Source organism: Agelaius tricolor, unplaced genomic scaffold (assembly GCF_023055355.1).
Source record: "Agelaius tricolor isolate 1412-34295 unplaced genomic scaffold, bAgeTri1.0.p SCAF_88, whole genome shotgun sequence".
NCBI classification, from domain to species: domain Eukaryota; kingdom Metazoa; phylum Chordata; class Aves; order Passeriformes; family Icteridae; genus Agelaius; species Agelaius tricolor.
In genome coordinates this window covers 245287-266462 of record NW_027269348.1, presented here as the reverse complement: position 1 = coordinate 266462, position 21176 = coordinate 245287, and the positions used below count along the sequence as shown (strand labels likewise).

The following is a 21176-nucleotide window of genomic DNA, read 5'->3' as shown; positions in this document are numbered from 1 at the left end:
GTCTTTGGGGGAGGTTTTGGGGTTTCTTGGGGGGATGTTTGGCGTTTTTTGGGGTCCCATTTTGGGGGAGTTTGGGGTTTTTTTGGACGTGTTTGGGTTTATTTTTGGGGTATTTGGGGTTTTTTGGGAATCCCCTTTTTTTGGGGGTGTCTCTCCCCCCAAGGCTGTCCCCAAACTTGTCCCTTCCCCCCCCCCAAAAAAACCCAAAAACCCCAAGGAGGCGCCAAAAATTCCGTCCCCGCAGGAAACCCCCGTGGGTGGCGCTTGGGGACACTCGGGGACACTCGGGGACAATTCCCATCCGTGACGTCACGGCCGGGAGGGTTCCCAAAACCTCCCCTCCCCCCTCCCCCGGTGTCGCCGCTTCCTCGCGCCTCTGTCCCCGCCCCCGCTGTCGCTTTTGTCACCTCCCCCCTCCCCCGCTCGGATTTGTCCCCACCCCCGGTGTCGCTTTTGTCGCCGGTGCCACCCCCGGGGTTGGGTTTGTCTCTCCCTGGTGTCGCCGTTGTCCCCGAGGGGTCTGTTCGGTCACCCCAAGGTGTCCCCAAAGTGTCACCCCTGGTGTCCCCTCGGTGTCACTGTCCCCTCCCTGATGTCCCCAGCCTCTCCCCGATGTCCCCTCGGTGTCATTGTCCCCTCCTCGGTGTCCCCAACCCCTTCCTGGTGTCCCCCCCATCGGTGTCATTGTCCCCTCCCTGATGTCCCCAGCCCTTCCCCGATGTCCCCTCGGTGTCGCTGTCCCCTCCCCGCTGTCCCCGGTGCATTCCCTGATGTCACCTTCCCGATCCCCTCCCCATGTCCCGCTCCCTGATGTCCCCGTGTCCCCTCCCCGACACCCCCGGTGCATTCCCTGATGTCACCTCTGTCCCCTCCCCGCTGTCCCCGCTCCATTCCCTGATGTCCCCGCTCCCTCTTCGATGTCCCCGTGTCCCCTCCCCGCTGTCCCCTCCCCGTTGTTCCGGTTCCCTCCCCGACATTCCCCGATGTCACCTCTGTCCCCTTCCTGATGTCGCCGCCCCCTCCCCGCTGTCCCCGGTGCATTCCCTGATGTCACCTTCCCGGTCCCCTCCCCACGTCCCGCTCCCTGATGTCACCTCTGTCCCCTCCCCGTTGTCCCTTCCCCGCTGTCGCCGCCCCCTCCCCGATGTCCCCTCCCCGTTGTCCCCGTGTCCCCTCCCCGCTGTCCCTTCCCTGATGTCCCCCCCGCGCTGTCCCCTCCCCGATGTCCCTTTACTGATGTCCCCGTGTCCCCTCCCCGATGTCCCCGTATCCCCTCCCCGATGTCCCCGCTCCATTCCCTGATGTCCCCTGTCCCTCCCCGATGTCCCCGTGTCCCCTCCCCGTTGTTCCAGTTCCCTCCCCGCTGTCCCCGGTGCATTCCCTGATGTCACCTCTGTCCCCTCCCCGTTGTCCCTCCCCGCTGTCCCTGTCCCCTCCCCGTTGTTCCAGTTCCCTCCCCGCTGTCCCCGGTCCCCTCCCCGATGTCCCCTCCGTGATGTCCCCGTGTCCCCTCCCCGTTGTTCCAGTCCCCTCCCCGACATCCCCGGTGCATTCCCTGATGTCACCTCTGTCCCCTCCCCGCTGTCACCTCTGTCCCCTCCCCGTTCCCGTCCCGTTAAAAGCGGCCCCGCTCCGCTCTGTCGCCGATGTCGCCGCGATGTCGCCGCTCGCCGACCCCGAGAATCCCGCGGCAGCCGCGCGGCCCTGCCGGTGCCTCTGCCCGGAGCCGGACAGGGACCCGAACTGGGATCAGAACCGGGATCAGAACCGGGATCAGAACCGGGACCCGAACCAGGGCTGGGACCGGGACCCGAACCAGGGCTGGGACCGGGACCCGAACCAGGGCTGGGACCAGGACCAGAACCGGGACCAGAACCGAGGCTGGGACCGGGACCAGAACCGGGACCAGAACCGGGATCAGAACCGAGACCAGAACCGAGGCTGGGACCGGGACCAGAACCGGGACCAGAACCGGGATCAGAACGGGCACCAGAACCGGGACCCGAACCGGGACCAGAACCGAGGCTGGGACCGGGACCCGAACCGGGACCAGAACCGGGACCAGAACGGGCACCAGAACTGGGACAGGAACCGGGACCGGGTGTGGGACATGAACGGGCACCAGAACCGGGACATGAACGGGCACCAGAACTGGGATCGGAACCGGGACGGGAACTGGGACCAGAACCCGCACCAGAGCCAGAACTGGGACCGGAACCGGGACCGGGTGTGGGACATGAACCGGGACCAGAACGGGCACCAGAACTGGGACCAGAACCAAAACTGGGACGGGAACTGGGACCGGGACGTGAACCGGGACCGAGACCAGAAATGGGACATGAACCGGCACCAGAACCGGGACCAGAACTGGGACCAGAACCGGGAAAAGCACCGAGAGCAGAACTGGGACCGGGACCAGAGCCGGGACCCGGAGCAGGGCCGGGACCGTTGCCGGTGCCGGTGCCGGTGCCGCCGCCTGCTCCCGGCGCTCGCCGCCATCGCCGCCCTGGCCGCGCTCGGAGCCGCCGCCGCCGCCCTGGCCGCGCTCCGGGGGCCGCCCCCGGCGAAGGTGGGCACGAGGGGAGGGGTCTGTCCGTCTGTCCGTCTGTCCGTCCCTCCTGGGGGCCGGGTGGCCACTTGTCCTGGGGTCGGGATGTCCCGGTGTCCGTTTGTCCCGGTGTCCTGGTGTCCGTTTGTCCCAGTATCTGGTTATCCAGTTATCCAGGTGTCCGTTTGTCCCAGTGTCCGTTTGTCCTGGTGTCCGTTTGTCCCGGTGTCTGTTTGTCCCAGTGTCCGTTTGTCCCGGTGTCCGTTTGTCCCAGTGTCTGGTTATCCAGTTACCCTGGCATCCGTTTGTCCCGGTGTCTGTTTGTCCAGGTGTCCGTTTGTCCCAATGTCCGTTTGTCCCAGTGTCCATTTGTCCAGGTGTCCGTGTGTCCCGGTGTCCGTGTGTCCCGGTGTCCGTTTGTCCCGGTGTCCGTTTGTCCCAGTGTCCGTCTGTCCAGGTGTCCGTCTGTCCTGCTGTTTGCTTGCCCACGTGTCCGGTTGTCCATCTGCCCAGCTGTCCGTGTGTCCCGGTGTCCATCCCTCTGTCCGCCCTGGTGTCCGGTTGTCCGTCTGTCCAAGCGTCTGGTTGTCTGTCCTTCCAGGTGTCCATCTGTCCGTGTGTCCAGTGACCAGCCTGGGGCTGTCCAGGTGTCCGTCTGTCCGTCCGTCCGGCTGTGTGTCCAGCTGTCCGTCCAGGTGTTTGTCCGTCCTGGTGTCCCTCCTTGCCCTGGGCTTTGTCCGTCTGTCCGGGTGTCCGTCCCTTCCGGTGTCCGTCTGTCCATCCAGGGGTCCTTCCTGTGTTTGCCACCTTCCCTTCTTGGGGACACTGGGGACACCTTGGGGACCTTGAGGACACCTTGGGGACACCTTGAGGACATTGGGGACACTGGGGACATTGGGGACACCTTGGGGACACCCTGGGGACCTTGAGGACATTGGGGACACTGGGGACACCTTGGGGACATTGGGGACCCCTTGGGGACCTTGAGGACATTGGGGACACCTTGGGGACACCCTGGGGACACCCTGGGGACATTGGGGACACCCTGGGGACCCTCCTGCTGACGTTGTCCCCTCCTGTCCCCTCAGGCTGCCACCGCTGCCCACATCCTGCTCAGCCCCGGTAAGTCCTGAATGTCCCCTCATGTCCCCAATGTCCCCTCCTGTCCCCTCCTGTCCTCAATGTCCCCTGATGTCCCCCGATGTCCCTTGATGTCCCCTCATGTCCCCAATGTCCCCTCCTGTCCCCTGATGTCCCCCAATGTCCCCTCCTGTCTCCTCCTGTCCCCCGATGTCCCCTCCTGTCCCTGATGTCCCCTGATGTCCCCTTGATGTCCCCAATGTCCCCTCCTGTCCCCTCATGTCCCCTGATGTCCCCTCCTGTCCCTGATGTCCCCTGATGTCCCCTTGATGTCCCCAATGTCCCCTCCTGTCCCCTCATGTCCCCTGATGTCCCCCACTGTCCCCCGATGTCCCCTCCTGTCCCCCCCATGTCCCCTCCTCTCCCTCCCCGCACTCATCTCGAAATTGTCACTCGGGCTCCTCGCAGAGGAAGTGCCACCTCCTGATGTCCCCTCCCCCCTGTCACCTCTCCCGCCACATCCGGCGGTGGCAAAGGCGGCGTCACGGAGTGTCCCCACGGTGTCATTGTCCCCACGGTGTCATTGTCCCACGGTGTCACGGAATGTCCCTAAGGTGTCCCAGAGTGTCCCCACAGTGTCATTGTCCCCACGGTGTCACGGAATGTCCCTAAGGTGTCCCAGACTGTCCCCACAGTGTCATTGTCCCCACGGTGTCATTGTCCCCACGGTGTCATTGTCCCCAGAGTGTCACAGAATGTCCCTAAGGTGTCCCAGAGTGTCAGCACGGTGTCATTGTCCCCACAGTGTCACGGAATGTCCCGAAGGTGTCCCAGAGTGTCCCCACAGTGTCATTGTCCCCATGGTGTCATTGTCCCCACAGTGTCACAGAATGTCCCAAAGGTGTCCCAGAGTGTCCCCAGGGTGTCATTGTCCCACAGTGTCATTGTCCCCACGGTGTCACGGAATGTCCCTAGGATGACTTGGAATGTCCCCAAGATGTCACGGAATATCCCCAAGGTTTCAGGATGTCATGGAATGTCCCCAAGGTGTCCCAGAGTGTCCCCAGGGTGTCACGGAGCATCCCCAAGGTTTCAGTGTCCCCAGGGTGTCATGGAATGTCCCTAGGCTGTCTTGGAATGTCCCCAGGGTGTCCCTGTGGTCCCCAGAGTGTCCCAGAGTGTCCCCAACCCCACCCAGTGTCCCCTGTGTCCCCAGGCTCCCTCCTCCCCTCTGTCCCCATGACCCCAATGTCCCCACTGTCCCCCCTGTCCCCCGGTGTCCCCCTGACTGCTGTCCCCTCTGTCCCCAGGCTCGCTGTCCCCAGTGTCCCCAGTGTCCCCCGCTGTCCCCCTGACCGTGTCCCCTCTGTCCCCAGGCTCTCTGTCCCCGCTGTCCCCATGTCCTCAGTGTCCCCAGTGTCCCCGCTGTCCCCCTGACTGTGTCCCCTCTGTCCCCAGGCTCTCTGTCCCCAGTGTCCCCAGTGTCCCCAGTGTCCCCCAGTGTCCCCAGTGTCCCCAGTGTCCCCAGTGTCCCCCCCTGACTGTGTCCCCTCTGTCCCCAGGCTCTCTGTCCCCAGTGTCCCCAGTGTCCCCAGTGTCCCCCAGTGTCCCCAGTGTCCCCAGTGTCCCCAGTGTCCCCCCCTGACTGTGTCCCCTCTGTCCCCAGGCTCGCTGTCCCCGCTGTCCCCATGTCCTCAGTGTCCCCAGTGTCCCCAGTGTCCCCCTGACTGTGTCCCCTCTGTCCCCAGGCTCTCTGTCCCCAGTGTCCCCAGTGTCCCCAGTGTCCCCAGTGTCCCCCTGACCGTGTCCCCTCTGTCCCCAGGCTCGCTGTCCCCGTCCCCCCGCTGGCGTTACCAGGACGGCGTCCAGGGCGTTTTCCAGAGCGGTGACATCCGGCCGGACGCCTCGGGGACCTCGCTGCTGGTGACGTCCGGCGGCCTCTACCTGCTCTACGGCCAGCTGGGTGTCACCTGCACGGCCGCCAGCTGTCCCCAAGGCGCCATCACCCTGCGGCTGCGCCGCGCCGCGGCCCCGCGGCCGCTGCTGGCCGTGCCCCTGTCCCTGCCGCCCGCCGCCGGCGGCCACCGCCAGCGGTCAGCGCTGGCCCAGGCCGTGGGGCAGCTGCGGCCTGGGGACGTCCTGAGCCTCGAGCTGGCTGGGGACACCGCTGGGGACACCGCTGGGGACACCGCTGGGGACACGGGTGGGTGGCAGCTGGAGCAGGAGGAGCGCGAGGGGAACTTCGTGGGGCTGCTGCGGATCGCAGGGGGGTGACAGCGGCCGGTGGCACCGGGTGGTGGCACTGGGGTGATGATGAGGGCCTCGTGTCCGGGTGGTGGCACCGGGTGGTGGCACCGGGTGGTGGCACTGCAGTGATGATGAGGGCCTCGTGTCCTGCTGGTGGCACCGTGGTGATGATGAGGGCCTCGTGTCTGGGTGGTGGCACCGGGGTGATGATGAGGGCCTCGTGTCTGGGTGGTGGCACCGGGTGGTGATGAGGGCCTCGTGTCCTGCTGGTGGCACCAGGTGGTGGCACCAGGGTGGTGGCACTGGGGTGGTGATGAGGGCCTCGTGTCCTGTTGGTCACCAGCCGAGGTGGGGCTTGGGGACATCTGGGAGTCCCGACTGTGGAGGTTTGGGGACATCGAAGGACATGGGTGACGTCCATGGTTGGAGGTTTGGGGACATTGAAGGACATCGGTGACGTCCATGGTTGGAGGTTTGGGGACATTGAAGGACATCAATGACGTCCATGGTTGGAGGTTTGGGGACTTCAAGGGGCATTGGTGACGTCCATGGTTGGAGGTTTGGGGACATTGAAGGACATGGGTGACGTCCATGGTTGGAGGTTTGGGGACATCAAGGGACATGGGTGACGTCCATGGTTGGAGGTTTGGGGACATCAAGGGGCATCGGTGACGTCCATGGTTGGAGGTTTGGGGACATTGAAGGACATCGGTGACGTCCAAAGCCAAAGGTTTTGGGACAAGACCCCCCATGCTCAGAAATCTGGGGACAAGGGACATCGGTGACATCGGTGACATCCATGGTTGGAGGTTTGGGGACAATGCCAGAGATTTGGGGACATTGGACAATGATGACCTCCAAACCCCAAGGTTCGGGGACATCAAGGGACATTGGTGACGTCCAAACCCCAAGGTTTGGGGACAAGACCCCCATGCTCAGAGATTTGGGGACATCAGGGGAAATCGGTGACATCCAAGGCTGGAGATTTGGGGACATCAAGTGACACCTGTGACGTTCATGGCCGAAGATTTGGGTGACAAAACCCTGTCCCCAGAAACTTGGGGGCGCCAAGTGACATCGGTGACCTCCGGACCTGAAGATTTGGGGACATTGAGTGACATCACTGACCCCCCCCCAATCTGGTGTTTGGGGACATTTGGGGACCTCATGGACCCAGTGCTGGACACTTGGGGACATTTGGGGACACTTGGGGACACTTGGGGACCTGGTGCTGGACACTTGGGAGCTCCTTGGGGACATTGGGGACACTTTTGGGAGGGAGGTCCCTGCTGTCCTTAACGAATTTTCGTCCTTAATTAATTATTGTTCTTAATTAATTATTTATTAATTATGCTCCTTAATTAATTATTTATTAGTTCATGAATAAATTTATTTATAGATTCTTTTTACCGCCTCGATTGTCCCCAAAAAAGCGGGGGTGACAACCCTGGGGTGGCACTGAGGGGACATTGGGGGGGGTCTCCACCTTCAAATCCCCCAAAATTTGCCCCAGACCCCCCAAAATTTGCTGAAAACTCCCCAAAAATTTGCCCCAAACCCCCAAATTTACCCCAGAACTCCCCAAATTTTGCTGAAAATCCCTGAAAATTTGTTCTGGAGTCCCCCAAAATTTACCCCAAACCCCCAAATTTACCCCAGAACCCCCTCAAAATTTGCTGAAAATCCCCAAAAATTTGTTCTGGAGTCCCCCAAAATTTGCCCCAGAAACCCCAAAATTTGCTGAAGATCTCCCAAAATTTACCCCAAACCCCCAAATTTAACCCCAGAACCCCTAAATTTGCCCCAGGGTGTGGGGACTCCAAACTCTGCACCCCAAATTTGGCACCCAAAATTCTGCATCCCAAACCCTGAACCCCACAATCCCCACATCCCAAATTTTGCACCCCACGTTTCCCACCCCACACTCTGCACCTGGGGCAATTTTTGGGGGGATCTGGGGTAGATTTTGGGGATCATGGGGTTAAATTTTGAGGAATCTGGGGCAAATTTTGGGGACTCTGGGGCAATTTTTGGGGTCTTGGGCAAATTTGGGGGGGGGTCTGGGGCAAATTTGGGGGGTGGGAAATCCGGGGTGCAGAATTTGGGGTGCAGGGTTTGGGTTGGGAAATTTGGGGGGCAGAGTTTGGGGTCCTTGACTGCTGTGGTGTCCCCATGTCCCTCGTGGTGTCCCCGTGACCCTTGTGGTGTCCCCATGACCTCTATGGGGATGTCCCCATGTGTGTTCCCCTGTGATGTCCCCATGTCCCTCATGGTGTCCCCATGTCCCCTACCATGCCCCCATGACCTCTCCGGTGTCCCCACGTCCGTTATGGTGTCCCCACATCTCCCATGATGTCCCCATGTCCCCTTGGTGTCCCCATGTCCCTTATGGCATCCCCCACATCCCCTGTGATGTCCCCGTGTCCCCTGTGGTGCCCCCATGACCCCTCTGATGTCCCCATGTCCTCTGTGATGTCCCCACATCCCCTAGGGTGTCCCCATGTCCCTTGTGGGTGTCCCCCTGTCCCCTACAGACTCCCTGTGACCCCTGTGATGTCCCCACATCCCCTCTGATGTCCCCATGTCCCCTTGGTGTCCCCATGTCCTCTGCCATGTCCCCATGTCCCCTTGGTGTCCCCATGTCCCCTGCCATGTCCCCCCCTTCAAGGACACACCAAAGCCAATTGCTCAGAAATGACTTTTTTAACCAAAAACAAACAAACAAACAAAGGCGGGGAGGGGACAAAAAGTGACCGGACAAGAGCGGTGACACCCCAGAACCGGGTGCCACCAGCAGGGTGGTGACACCCCAGGGTTGGTGACACCCCAGGGTGGTGACACCCAGGGTTGGTGACACCCCAGGATAGTGACACCCCAGGGTTGGTGACACCCAGGGTGGTGGCACCCCAGGTTGGTGACACCCCAGGGTTGGTGACACCCCAGGGTTGGTGGCACCCCAGGGTTGGTGGCACCCCAGGATAGTGACACCCCAGGTTGGTGGCACCCAGGGTGGTGGCACCCCAGGGTGGTGGCACCTCGGGGACTCAGGTGGGACAGCCGAAGAACGCCATGTTCTCGGAGAACTCGACGAAGTCCTGGCAGCGGCGCTGGAGCGGCGCGTCCTGGCACGCGGCCTCCGAGGGCCACTGCTCCAGCCAGGTGTCCTTCCCAATCAGGTACCTGTACCTGGGGACACGGGGACAGCTGGGGACACGGGACAGACAGGGGGACACAGGACAGACAGGGGACACGGGGACAATGGGGATAATAGGGACAATGGGGACAGTGGGGACAGTGGGGATATAGGGGCGGCCTCCGAGGGCCACTGCTCCAGCCAGGTGTCCTTCCCCATCAGGTACCTGTACCTGGGGACAGACAGGGGGACACGGGGACAGACAGGGGGACATGGGGACAATGGGGATACACAGGCAATGGGAACACAGGGGAGAGCCCTGGGGACATGGGGACAGCCATTGGAACAACTATGGGGATATGGGGACAGCCGTGGGGACATGGGGACAGCGGGGGACATCGGGACAGCCGGGGACGTGGGGACAGCCGGGGGGACAGCAGGGACAGTCATGGGGATAATGGGGACAATGGGGGCAGTGGGGATTATAGGGATATAGGGGATATATGGGGACACAGGGGACAGCCATGGGGACACAGGGACAGTGGAGACAATGGGGACACAGGGGACAATGGGGACAATGGGGGCAATGGGGCAATGGGGACATTGGGAATTCAGTGTACAATGGGGGCAATGGGGATATGGGGACAATGGGGACAGCCATGGGGACAGTGGGGACAGTGGGGGCAGTGTGGATAAAGGGGATATAGGGGACAATGGGGATATAGGGGACAATGGGGATATAGGGGACAGCAGGGACAATGGAGACAATGGGGACATTGGGAATTCAGGGGACAATGGAGACAATGGGGATATAGGGGCAATAGGGACAATGGGGCCAGTGGGGACACAGGGGACAGCTGGGGACAGATGTGGGGACATGGGGACAGTGGTGACAGTTGGGACACTGGGGACACAGGGGGCAATGGGGACAATGGGGACATTGGGAATTCAGGGGACAATGGGGACATGGGGACAGTGGTGACAGTTGGAACACTGGGGACACAGGGGACAATGGGGCAATGGGGGCATCCAGAATTCAGGGGACAATGGGGATAGAGGGGCAATGGGGACAGTGGGGACATCCAGAATTCAGGGGAGAATGGGGACATTGGGAATTCAGGGGACAATGGGGACAGCTGGGGACATGGGGACAAACATGGGGATGATGGGGACATGGGGACAAATGTGGGGATATGGGGGCAGTAGGGGACACTGGGGACACAGGGGACAACGGGGATATAGAGGCAATGGGGACAGTGGGGACCGTGGGGACAATGGGGACATTGGGAATTCAGGGGATGTTGGGGACAATGGGGACAATGGGGACATTGAGAATTCAGAGGACAATGGGGACCATGGGGATATAGAGGACAATGGGGACACCAGGGACAAGGGGGACAATGGGGACAGTGGGGATAGAGGTACAATGGGGTCAGTGGGGACAATGGGGACAGTGGGGACCCAGGGGACAATGGGGTCAGTGGGGACCCAGGGGACCCAGGGGACATTGGGGACATTGTGCCCGTGTCCTACTGTCTGCCGCTGGCCCAGAGGTCGCTGGCCTGTCCCCAGACCAGGTAGTCCTGTCCCCTCTGCAGCCTCAGGCTGTCCCTGCACTGCTGGTGGCTCACGAAGGTCCTGTTGCTGCCGGCCGGGTTCTCGTCCGTGCCTGGCACCGTGATGTCACCGTGGTGTCACCGTGGTGTCACCGTGATGGCACCGTGATGGCACCGTGATGGCACCGTGTCACCTCCACCCACCAAACAGGGCAGCCGTGGTGGCAGCACCCCCACAGTGGCACCAGCTGTGGTGGCACCGGGTGCCTCCAGCTTTGCCAGCAGCCTTGGTGTCCCCGACGTACTGGGGTGACACCGACCCCAGCTGGGTGACACTGACCCCACCTGGGTGACACCAGCCCCACCCAGGTGTCCCTGTACTCCCTTGGGTGACACCGACCAGAGCTGGGTGACACCAACCCCACCCAGATGACATCAACCCACCTGGGTGTCCCCAAACTCTCTTGGCTGACATCGACCCCAGCTGGGTGACACCAGCCCCCTGTAGGTGACACTGACCCCAGCTGGGTGACACCGACCCCAGTTGGGTGACACCAACCCCAGTTGGGTGACACCAACCCCACCCAGGTGACACTGACCCACCTGGCTGTCCCCAACCAGCGCACTTGAGTGTCCCCATCTCCAGGTGACCCCCACCATGTCCTCCCCCATGGTGGCCTTGTCCCCAGCCCATGGTGGCCTTGTCCCCCCCCATGGTGGCCTTGTCCCCACCATGGTGGCCTTGTCCCCAGCCCATGGTGGCCTTGTCCCCCCCCCATGGTGGCCTTGTCCCCAGCCCATGGTGGCCTTGTCCCCCCCCCGTGGTGGCCTTGTCCCCCCCGTGGTGGCCGTACCCATCTTGATGACCGACAGCACCTCCATGATGTAATTGTCGTAGGCCGGGGTCTCCTCCTGTGCCAGCACCCTCACCTTGTACACTGCCAGGGGACACATTGGGGACAATGGGGACAGTCACCCCCGCCAGGGTGGCCCTTCCGTGTCCCCTGTCCCCACCGTGTCCCTCCCTGCTCCTGCCATGTCCCCGATGTCCCCAATGTCCCTGATGTCCCTAACGCCACCCGCCATGATCCCTTATCACCCCATGTCCCCAGTGTCCCCAATGACCACTCCCAATGTCCCCAATGTCCCCAGTGTCCTCCAATGTCCCTGATGTCCTCAGTGTCCCCCAATGTCCCTGTTGCCCCCAATGCTTGCAATGTCCCCATTGTCCCCTATGTCCCCAATGTCCCTGATGTCCACCCCCAATGTCCCTGATGTCCCCATTGTCCCCAATATCCTTGATGCCTCCAACATCCCCAATGCCCTCAATGTCCCCATTGTCCTCCAGTATCCCCATTGTCCCCAACATCCCTGATGTCCCCATTGCCCCCATTGTCCCAATGCCCTCAATGTCCCCATTGTCCCCAGTGTCCCCACTGTCCCCATGTCCCACCGAAGTCCACCCCGGGCTCGCAGGCCTTCTCGATGCGTTGGTTGACCGTGATGTCCCTGGCCTCCTCCTGGCGCTTGAAGCAGCTCTCTGTGGGGACATCATGGGGACATCGTGGGGACATCACGGGGACACAGCCATGACAAGGTCAGCTGTGGCAGGGACGTGTCCCCATCACAGTTATGGCATGTGACATCTCATCAGTGACGTGTCCCCACCAGGGTCATGACGTGTCCCACCACAGCAGGGACGTGTCCCCATCATGGCCGTGATGTGTCCCACCATGACCAGGACATGTCCCCAAAATGACCATGAAGTGTCCCATCACATCGTGTCCCACCATGACCATGACATGTCCCCACCACGGTGACATGTGACATCTCATCATTGATGTGTCCCACGATGACCATGACATGTCCCCATCATCGCCATGACGTGTCCCACCATGGCTATGAAGTGTCCCATCACATCAACGTGTCCCCACCATGGCCAGGACATGTCCCACCCTGTCCCCGTGTCCCACCATGACCGTGACACGTCCCCACCATGGCCATGACGTGTCCCACCCTGTCCCCGTGTCCCCGTGTCCCCGTGTCACCTTCGGCGCAGCGACAAACGTCCCCCTGGCAGATCTTGTTCAGTTTCCCTCCCTCCTTGTCCGGGTGGTAGAACCGGGTGCAGCGATCATCTGCGGGGACACGGGGACATCAGGGGACAGCGGGGACAGCAGGGACAGCGGGGGACAGGGGGGGACATCAGGGGACAGCGGGGGACATCAGGGGACAGCGGGGGACAGGGGGGGACAGCAGGGACAGTGGGGACAGTGAGGACAACAGGGGACAGCTGGGGATAGCTGGGACAGCGGGGACAGCAGGAGACATGGGAACAGCGGGGGACATCAGGCAGGGGGACACAAGGAGATGGCGACACAGGTGACAGAGGTGACCCAGGTGACCTGGGAGGCACTGGGGACAGGGAGAGGGATGGGCTCAGTGACAATGACAATCACACACCGATGCTGTAGTAGCTGTAGACAGTGACAGGGACAGGGACAGGGACAGGGACAGTGACAGTGACAATGACAATGACACACCGATGCTGTAGTAGCTGCAGACAGTGACAATGACAGGGACAGGGACAGTGACAGTGACCAGGACACACCGATGCTGTAGTAGCTGTAGACAGTGACAATGACAGGGACAGGGACAGGGACAGTGACAGTGACCAGGACACACCGATGCTGTAGTAGCTGTAGACAGTGACAATGACAGGGACAGGGACAGGGACAGTGACAGGGACAGGGACAGTGACAGTGACAAGGACACACCAATGCTGTAGTAGCTGTAGACAGTGACAGGGACAGGGACAGTGACAGTGACAGGGACAGTGACAATGACAATGACAGTCACACACCAATGCTGTAGTAGCTGTAGACAGTGACAGTGACAGTGACAGTGACAATGACAGTCACACACCGATGCTGTAGTAGCTGTAGACAGTGACAGGGACAGTGACAGTGACAGTGACAATGACAGTGACAGTGACAGTGACAATCACACACTGATGCTGTAGTAGCTGTAGACAGTGACAGTGACAGTGACAGTGACAGTGACAGGGACAGTCACACACCGATGCTGTAGTAGCTGTAGACAGTGACAGTGACAGGGACAGTGACAGTGACAGTGACAGTGACAGTGACAATGACAATGACAGTCACACACCGATGCTGTAGTAGCTGTAGACAGTGACAGTGACAGTGACAGTGACAGTGACAGTGACAATGACAATGACAGTCACACACCGATGCTGTAGTAGCTGTAGACAATGACAGTGACAGGGACAGTGACAGTGACAGTGACAGTGACAATGACAATGACAGTCACACACCGATGCTGTAGTAGCTGTAGACGCTGACGGCCGCGGGCTGGATCAGCCCCACCTGGAACCTCTGGTGGGCCTTGAAGGCGAAACACTCCTGGGCCCTGTGTGACACCTGGGGACAGCGCGGGGACAGGGACGGGGACAGGGAACGGGGACATTGATGGGGACAGGGACAGCCATGGGGATGAGAACAGGGACGGGAGACAGGTGACACAGGCAGGGGACACAGGCAGGGAACAGGGACAGGGGACAGGGACAGGGACAGGGACAGGGGGGTGGCACTCAGACAGGCTGCGAGCCACCTCCCCAGCGCACCCGGTCCTGTCCCCAGCCATGTCCCCGTGCTGTCCCCAGCCATCCCTGTCCTTGTCACCACCTTGACACTGTTGCTGTCACCACCCCTGTCCCCAGCCCTGTCACAGCCCTGTCCCCCTCCTGTCCCCACCCATGTCCCCAACTCCATCCTGACCCCTGTGCCATCCCGTCCCTGTCCCTGCCCCTGTCCCCATCCCTGTCCCCCCACATTGTCCCTGTCCCTGTCCCTGTCTCCCCACCTTGTCCCTGTCCCATCCTGTCCCTGCCCCTGTCCCCATCCCTGTCCCCGCCCCTGTCCCCATCCCTGTCCCCCCTTGTCCCTGTCCCTGTCCCCGCCCCTGTCCCCATCCCTGTCCCTGTTCCTGTCCCATCATGTCCCCACCCCTGTGTCCCCATCCGTCCTATCCCTGTCCCACCTTGTCATTGTCCCACTTTGTCCCTGTCACCATCCCAGTCCCATCCCCACCCCAGTGTCCCCAGTGTCCCCAGTGTCCCCAGTGTCCCCACCTTGTCCAGGTAAATGACGACGTTGCTCCGCTCTTTGTCCTGGTCCAGCTCGAACTTGGAGATGTACCTGTCCACGCCCTCGGACAGCTGGGGACAGGGACACAGTGACATTGGGGACATTGGGGACAGTGTGACACTGGGGACAGTGTGACACCAGGACCGTGGGGACACATGGGGACAACAAGGATGTGGGGACACAAGGACGCACGTGTGGCAACGAGGGGACATGGTGGCACATGATGGCACAAAGACTTGGGGTCCCTTGTCTTTGTCCCCATGTCCCCCCGTGGTGTCCCCATGTCCCCCCAGTGTCCCCGCAGTGTCCCCATGTCCCCGTGGTGTCCCCATGTCCCCCCAGTGTCCCCATGTCCCCCCAGTGTCCCCGTGGTGTCCCCATGTCCCCGTGGTGTCCCCATGTCCCCCTGTGGTGTCCCCATGTCCCCTGTGGTGTCCCCGTGTCCCCTCACTGACCCTCCTGAGGTCCTGCACGTCCGGTGTGAATCCCGTGAGCATGGACACGTCCAGGATGGACATGGTGGCATCCACGGTGTCCAGGTACCTGTGGGGACACAGCTGAGGCCACCCCGCCTGTCCCCACCCCCCTGTCCCTCCCGATGTCCCCAACGCCCCCATGGGACAAGGTGAGTGCTTTTTGTCCCCAGTGTCACCATCCCTGTCCCCGCTGTCCCCAATGTCCCCTGTGTCCCTCCATCCCATTCCCCACCCTGTCCCCAGTGTCCCCAGTGTCCCCATCCTTTCCCTGATGTCCCTGTCCTATGGTCCCCAATGTCCTCAATGTCCCCAATGTTCCCAATGTCCCCATCCTCTCCCCGATGTCCCTGTCCCCAACATCCCCTCTCTGTCTCCGTTGTCCCCAGTGTCCCCAGTGTCCCCAGTGTCCCCATACTTTCTCAGCTGTCCCTGTCCCCAATGTCCCCATTTTCCTCCCTCTCCCCAATCTCCCCAATGTCCTCACCCTGTCCCTGATGTCCCCAATGTCCCCATTTTCCTCCTTGTCCCCAGTGTCCCTTCCTCCCCTTCTCCTCCCTGTCCCCAGTGTCCCCAGTGTCCCCAGTGTCCCCACCTGGTGCAGATGTTGATCTTGACCGTCCTGATGATATCCTCCTCTTCCCTGCCTGGGTGGGGACACCGAGGTGACATCGAAGGTGACACGGGGCGCTCACAGAGGGGACGCGGGGAGGGGCTGGCGGTGACACCGCCAGGACAGGGAGGGGACAGTTGGGGACCCACCCTTGTTGACCTCCTCCACGTCCACGCTCAGGTGGAACTTGTCACACTTGTCCTCCCTCTCGGGGACCTTGGCGTGGTACACGGTCACCACTGTCATTGTCCCCTTGCCCACGCCCTCGGCCTTGACCGTGAAGTCCTCGTTGTGCTTGGTCTGAGGGGACAGGGGACGGTGGGGACATCGGAGGGGACACTGGGGACATTGGGAGGGGACATTGGGAGGGGACATTGGGAGGGGACATTGGGAGGGGACATTGGGGACATTGGGGACATCAGGATGGGACAGGGGACGTTGGGAAGGGACAGGGGATGTTGGGAAGGACAGGGGACATTGGGAGGGCACAGGGGACACTGGGGACATTGGGAGGGGACAGGGGACATTGGGAGGGGACAGAGGACATTGGGGACATTGGGAAAGGACAGGGGACATTGGGAGGGGACAGGGGACACTGGGGACATTGAGAAGGAGACAGGGGACGTCCCCAGGAGGGACAGGGGACATTGGGAGGGCACAGGGGACATTGGGGACATTGGGAAGGAGGCAGGGGACGTCCCCAGGAGGGACAGGGGACACTGGGAGGAGATAGGAACCAGGGATGTCCACAGAGTTGAGAGCACACAGAGGGGACAGGGAAGGGACAAAGACAACGGTGGCCGTGGTGATGGGACGGGATCGTCCAACGAGGAGACCCAGAGGTGACAGCGCCAGGTGACAATGCCAGGGGACAGGGTGACAAAGTGACAGGTGACAAGGGCCTGAGACATCCCAAACCTTGAGAGGCCACAGAGGGGACAGGAGGGGACACGGAAGGGACAACGGTGGCCATGGTGATGGGAGGGGATTGTCCAACGAGGAGATGCAGGGGTGACAGGGACAGGTGACAATGCCAGGGGACAGGGACAGGGACAGGGAGAGGGACAGGGGACAGGGACAGGTGACAGGGACAGGTGGCAAGGACAGGGACAGGGACAAGTGACAAGGAGACAAGAACAGGGATAGGTGACAAGGACAGGGACAGGAGGCAAGGTCAAGGACAGGTGACAGGGACAGAGACAGGTGCCAAGGACAGGTGCCAAGGACAGGTGCCAAGGACAGGTGACGAGGACAGGGACAGGGACAGGTGACAGGGACAAGGACAGGTGACAAGGACAGGTGCCAGGGACAGGGACAGGTGCCAGGGACAGGTGCCAAGGACAGGTGCCAGGGACAGGTGCCAATGACAGGGACAGGGACAGGTGCCAAGGACAGGTGCCAGGGACAGGTGCCAAGGACAGGTGACAGGTGACAAGGACAGGTGCCAGGGACAGGTGCCAAGGACAGGTGCCAAGGACAGGGACAGGTGACAAGGACAGGTGCCAGGGACAGGTGCCAAGGACAGGTGCTAAGGACAGGGACAGGGACAGGTGCCAGGGACAGGTGCCAAGGACAGGTGACAGGGACAGGTGACGAGGACAGGTGCCAGGGACAGGTGCCAGGGGCGTTACCTCGGCGGAGCGCGCCACCAGCGCGTTGCGGTTCTCAATGCGGTACTTGATGGGGCTGGCGCGGCGCGGCAGCAGCACCGACACGTCCAGCTCCAGCTGCTCCTGGGCCTGCGCGGCCACCTGGTACTGGGCCAGCGCTTGGAACACCAGGATGGTGGCCTGAGGGGACATTGGGGTCACCGGGGCTTGGGGACACCACCTGTGTGTGCTGGGCCAGAGCTTGGAACACCAGGATGGTGGCCTGAGGGGACATTGGGGTCACTGGAGCTTGGGGACACTGGTGGAGAACCCACAAGGGCTCCTGGGTGGCCTGAGGGGACATTGGGGTCACCAGGCCTTGGGGACACCAGCTCTGTGTCCACCTGGTGCTGGGCCAGCGCTTGGAACACCAGGATGGTGGCCTGAGGGGACACCGGGGTCACCGGGGCTTGGGGACACTGGGTGGAGAACCCACAAGGTCTCTGGGGTGGCCTGAGGGGACACTGGGGTCACCAGGGCTTGGGGACACTGGTGGAGAACCCACAAGGGCTCCGGGGTGGCCTGAGGGGACACCAGTGTCACCAGGCCTTGGTGACATCACCTGGAGCTCCCCAAACTCTTCCGAGCGCCCTTTGGCTCCTGCGCCACCCAGGACGTCCCCAAAACGACCACGCCCCTCCCTGTCACCCCCAGCGCCGCCGGGGGTCCCGGGGCTGTCCCCGCGGTGGCCGGGGCTGTCCCGTGTCCCACCTGGGTGGAGCCGTAGCCCCCTCCGTAGTAGTTCTGCTGGGCCAGCCACCGGACCACGGGCCCGGCCAGCTGGGCCTTCTCCATCTGCACCAGGGCCAGCAGCGCGTAGGACGTGCCCTCGATGTTGTAGGTGCGGGCGTTGCTCTCCTCCCAGCTGGCCCCGCCTGCGGGGACACCGGGGACACCTTCGGCCACCAGGGACCCCCACGGCCACCTCAGCCCGGCCTCAAATGATGGCCCCGGGTGAGGCGTTATCTCAGGAGGGTCCTAAAGCACTTCTGGAGAAGCTCAGGAGGACCCAAAACCACCTCCCCTGACCCCAAATTCCAACCCTGGGTGAGGATTCAGTTCTGGAGAACCTCATGAGAACCCAAAACCTCCTCCTCTGACCCCAGATCTCAATCCTGGGTGAGGATCAGTTCTGGAGAAGCTCAGGAGGACCTAAAACCACCTCCCCTGGCCCCAAATTCCAACCCTGGGTGAGGATACAGTTTTGGAGAAGCTCAGGAGGACCCAAAACCACCTCCTTTCACCCCAATTTTGACCCCTCTTGAGGTCTCACCTTTGCAGAACTTCATGAGGACCCAATCCCACCTCCTTTCAACCCAATTTGACCCCTCTTGCGGTGTCTCCTTTGAGAACCTCCAAACCCACCTCCGTTCACCCCAGTTTGACCCCTCTTGAGACGTCACCTTTGGAGAACCTCATGAGGACCCTCTCGCTCTTGAGCTTCCCGGCCAGGGCCAGCGCGTAGGACGCCAGGGCCACCGTGTAGGGCCGGGCCAGCTGCTCGTAGCGCCGCGCCAGGAACCCGGCGGCCTTGTTGATGCTGTCGTCCAAGCTCTGGGAACCAAGGATGGAGAATTTGGCATCTCAGGTGGCTTCCACGACGGTCTGGAAGCTCAGGAATGTCACCTGTGGGGTCACTCACGTTGATGTGGTCCTTGCAGATGTCCCGTGCCTCCTGCAGGGCGATGAGGACGAAGGCGGTGAGGGACACCTCGGGCTCGGCGCCGGCGTAGCCTCCCTGCGGGATGAAAAAGAGGGAAAAAACCTCGGGATTGGGGTTTTCCAAGAGCTCAGTGGTCCACCAGCAGCTCATTCCAAAGATGTGTCCTTGACTGGTCCGAGGGGACACCCAAGGGACAGCCAAGGGACAGCCAAGGGACAGCCAAACTTCACCCAAGGGACACCCAAAGGGTCTGTGACCTTCATGTAAGGAACACTCAAGGGACAATCAAGGGACACCCAATGGACACCAAAACTTCACCCAAAGGACACCCAAAGAACATCTGACCTTCACCTGACCTTCATGTGAGGAACACTCAATGGACACCCAAAGAACACCCAAGGGACACCCAAACTTCACCTTAGGGACATCCAAAGGGTCTCTGACCTTCATGTGACCTTCAGGTGAGGAACACCCAAGGAACATCCAAGGAACACCCAAGGGACACCCAAAGGACACCCAAGGGACACCCAAAGAATATTTGACCTTCACTTGACCTTCAGGTGAGGAACACTCAAGAGACACCCAAAGAACACCCAAGGGACACCCAAACTTCACCCAAAGGACACCCAAAGAACATCTGACCTTCACCTGACCGTCATGTGAGGAACACCCAAGGGACACCCAAAGAACACGCAAGGGGTGTCCAAAGAATATCTGACCTTCACCTGACCTTCAGGTGAGGAACACTCAAGGGACAGCCAAGGGACATCTAAAGCATATCTGACCTTCACCTGACCTTCATGTGAGGAACACCCAAGGGACACCCAAAGAACACCCAAGGGACACCCAAAGAACACCCAAGGGACACTCAAACTTCACCCAAGGGACATCCAAAGGATATCTGACCTTCACGTGAGGAACACCCAAGGGACAATCAAGAAACACCCAAAGACACCCAAACGTCACCCAAGGGACATCTAAAGAATATCTGACCTTCACCTGACCTTCAGGTGAGGAACACTCAAGGGACAATCAAGGGACACCCAAAGAACACCCAAGGGACACTCAAGGGACACCCAGTGGACACTCAAATGTCACCCAAGGGACATTCAAAGGATATCTGACCTTCACCTACCTTCACATGAGGAACACTCAAGGGACACCCACGGGACACCCAAGGGACACCCAAGGAACACCCAGAAAGCACCCAAGGAATGTTTGACCTTCACCTGACCTTCACCCCAGGAAACTCCAAGGAACACCCAAAAACCACCCAAGGAACACCCAAAACCCACCCGAACTTCAACCAAGGAACACTCAAAGAATTCCTGAGGTTCACCTGATCTTCACCCAAGGAACGCCCAAGGAACACCCAAAAAGCACCCAAGGAACACCAAAAAAGCACCCAAGGAACACCTGACCTTCACCCAAGGAACGTACCCAAAAACCATCTAAGGAACACTTGACCTTCAGGCAAGGAACACCCAAAACCCACCCGAACTTCAACCAAGGAACACTCAAAGAATTCCTGATGCTCACCTGATCTTCACCCAAGGAACACCCAAAAAGCACCCAAGGAACACCTGACCTTCACCCAAGGAACGTCCAAGGAACACTCAAAGTTCACCAGACCTTCACCCAAAACCTCCCACCCTCCACCCGAGGTCCCCCAAGCTTTGGCCACCAGCAGTGACAGGGTTGAGGTCACTGGGACAGGGTCCCCCTACCACCATCTCCTTATGGATGACAGGCGCGTCCTCCTGGAAGACCCCGTCCGGCTTCTGCTTGTTGAGGATGAGCCACTTCATGGGGCCGCAGATCTCGCTGTGCTCGATGTCCGTCAGCTTCCTGGCCATGGCGAACACCTTCACCACGTAGGCGGTCAGCCTGGGCATGGGGACACCTGAGGGTCACACCTGGCCCTGTCACCTGGGCTGGGTGGTGGCAGTGGTGGCAGCAGGTCCCTCACCAGGTGCTGGAGGAGCGGCTGGTGAAGGCGGCGTAGGAGCTGTCGGGCTTGCGGAAGGCCAACTGTTGGGTGTAAC

The 21176-nt window shown here is 61.0% G+C and overlaps 2 protein-coding genes and 1 long non-coding RNA gene across 3 annotated transcripts in view; 2 read left to right on the top strand and 1 right to left on the bottom strand.

Annotated features, from left to right (window-relative positions):
- The first annotated feature begins 1657 nt into the window (after positions 1-1657).
- LOC139585710 (S-antigen protein-like) lies at positions 1658-7278 on the top strand. The gene is made up of 3 exons (XM_071418563.1): positions 1658-2569; positions 3637-3670; positions 5451-7278. Exons 1-3 carry the CDS (start codon positions 1658-1660, stop codon positions 5900-5902), a joined length of 1398 nt encoding a protein of 465 aa, XP_071274664.1. The 3' UTR covers positions 5903-7278.
- Positions 7279-8192: 914 nt separating this feature from the next.
- LOC139585700 (uncharacterized) lies at positions 8193-9022 on the top strand. Its single transcript, XR_011677209.1, has 3 exons — positions 8193-8785; positions 8819-8836; positions 8884-9022. It is a non-coding gene; the product is annotated as an uncharacterized lncRNA (long non-coding RNA).
- Positions 8560-21176, bottom strand: part of LOC139585699 (A.superbus venom factor 1-like) — a 32665-nt gene continuing 20048 nt past the window's right edge. Inside the window, exons 25-40 of the mRNA XM_071418545.1 lie at positions 21101-21176; positions 20859-21018; positions 19111-19206; positions 18872-19022; positions 18180-18343; positions 17451-17609; positions 15969-16119; positions 15802-15853; positions 15189-15276; positions 14718-14804; positions 13902-14007; positions 12613-12702; positions 12018-12104; positions 11419-11502; positions 10542-10677; positions 8560-9061 (exon numbers count right to left, since the gene is read on the bottom strand). Of these exons, the coding sequence (XP_071274646.1) occupies positions 8920-9061; positions 10542-10677; positions 11419-11502; positions 12018-12104; positions 12613-12702; positions 13902-14007; positions 14718-14804; positions 15189-15276; positions 15802-15853; positions 15969-16119; positions 17451-17609; positions 18180-18343; positions 18872-19022; positions 19111-19206; positions 20859-21018; positions 21101-21176 (1829 nt within the window). The 3' untranslated portion in view covers positions 8560-8919. The remainder of the gene's footprint in view (positions 9062-10541; positions 10678-11418; positions 11503-12017; positions 12105-12612; positions 12703-13901; positions 14008-14717; positions 14805-15188; positions 15277-15801; positions 15854-15968; positions 16120-17450; positions 17610-18179; positions 18344-18871; positions 19023-19110; positions 19207-20858; positions 21019-21100) is intronic.

Bases quoted from the DNA above. Each gene is read 5' to 3' on its own strand.
- LOC139585710 (XM_071418563.1), top strand. From the start codon at position 1,658: ATGTCGCCGCTCGCCGACCCCGAGAATCCCGCGGCAGCCGCGCGGCCC. The intron at 2,570-3,636 runs GTGGGCACGAGG...CTGTCCCCTCAG, and splicing joins GGGGGCCGCCCCCGGCGAAG to GCTGCCACCGCTGCCCACAT. The intron at 3,671-5,450 runs GTAAGTCCTGAA...CTCTGTCCCCAG, and splicing joins CCACATCCTGCTCAGCCCCG to GCTCGCTGTCCCCGTCCCCC.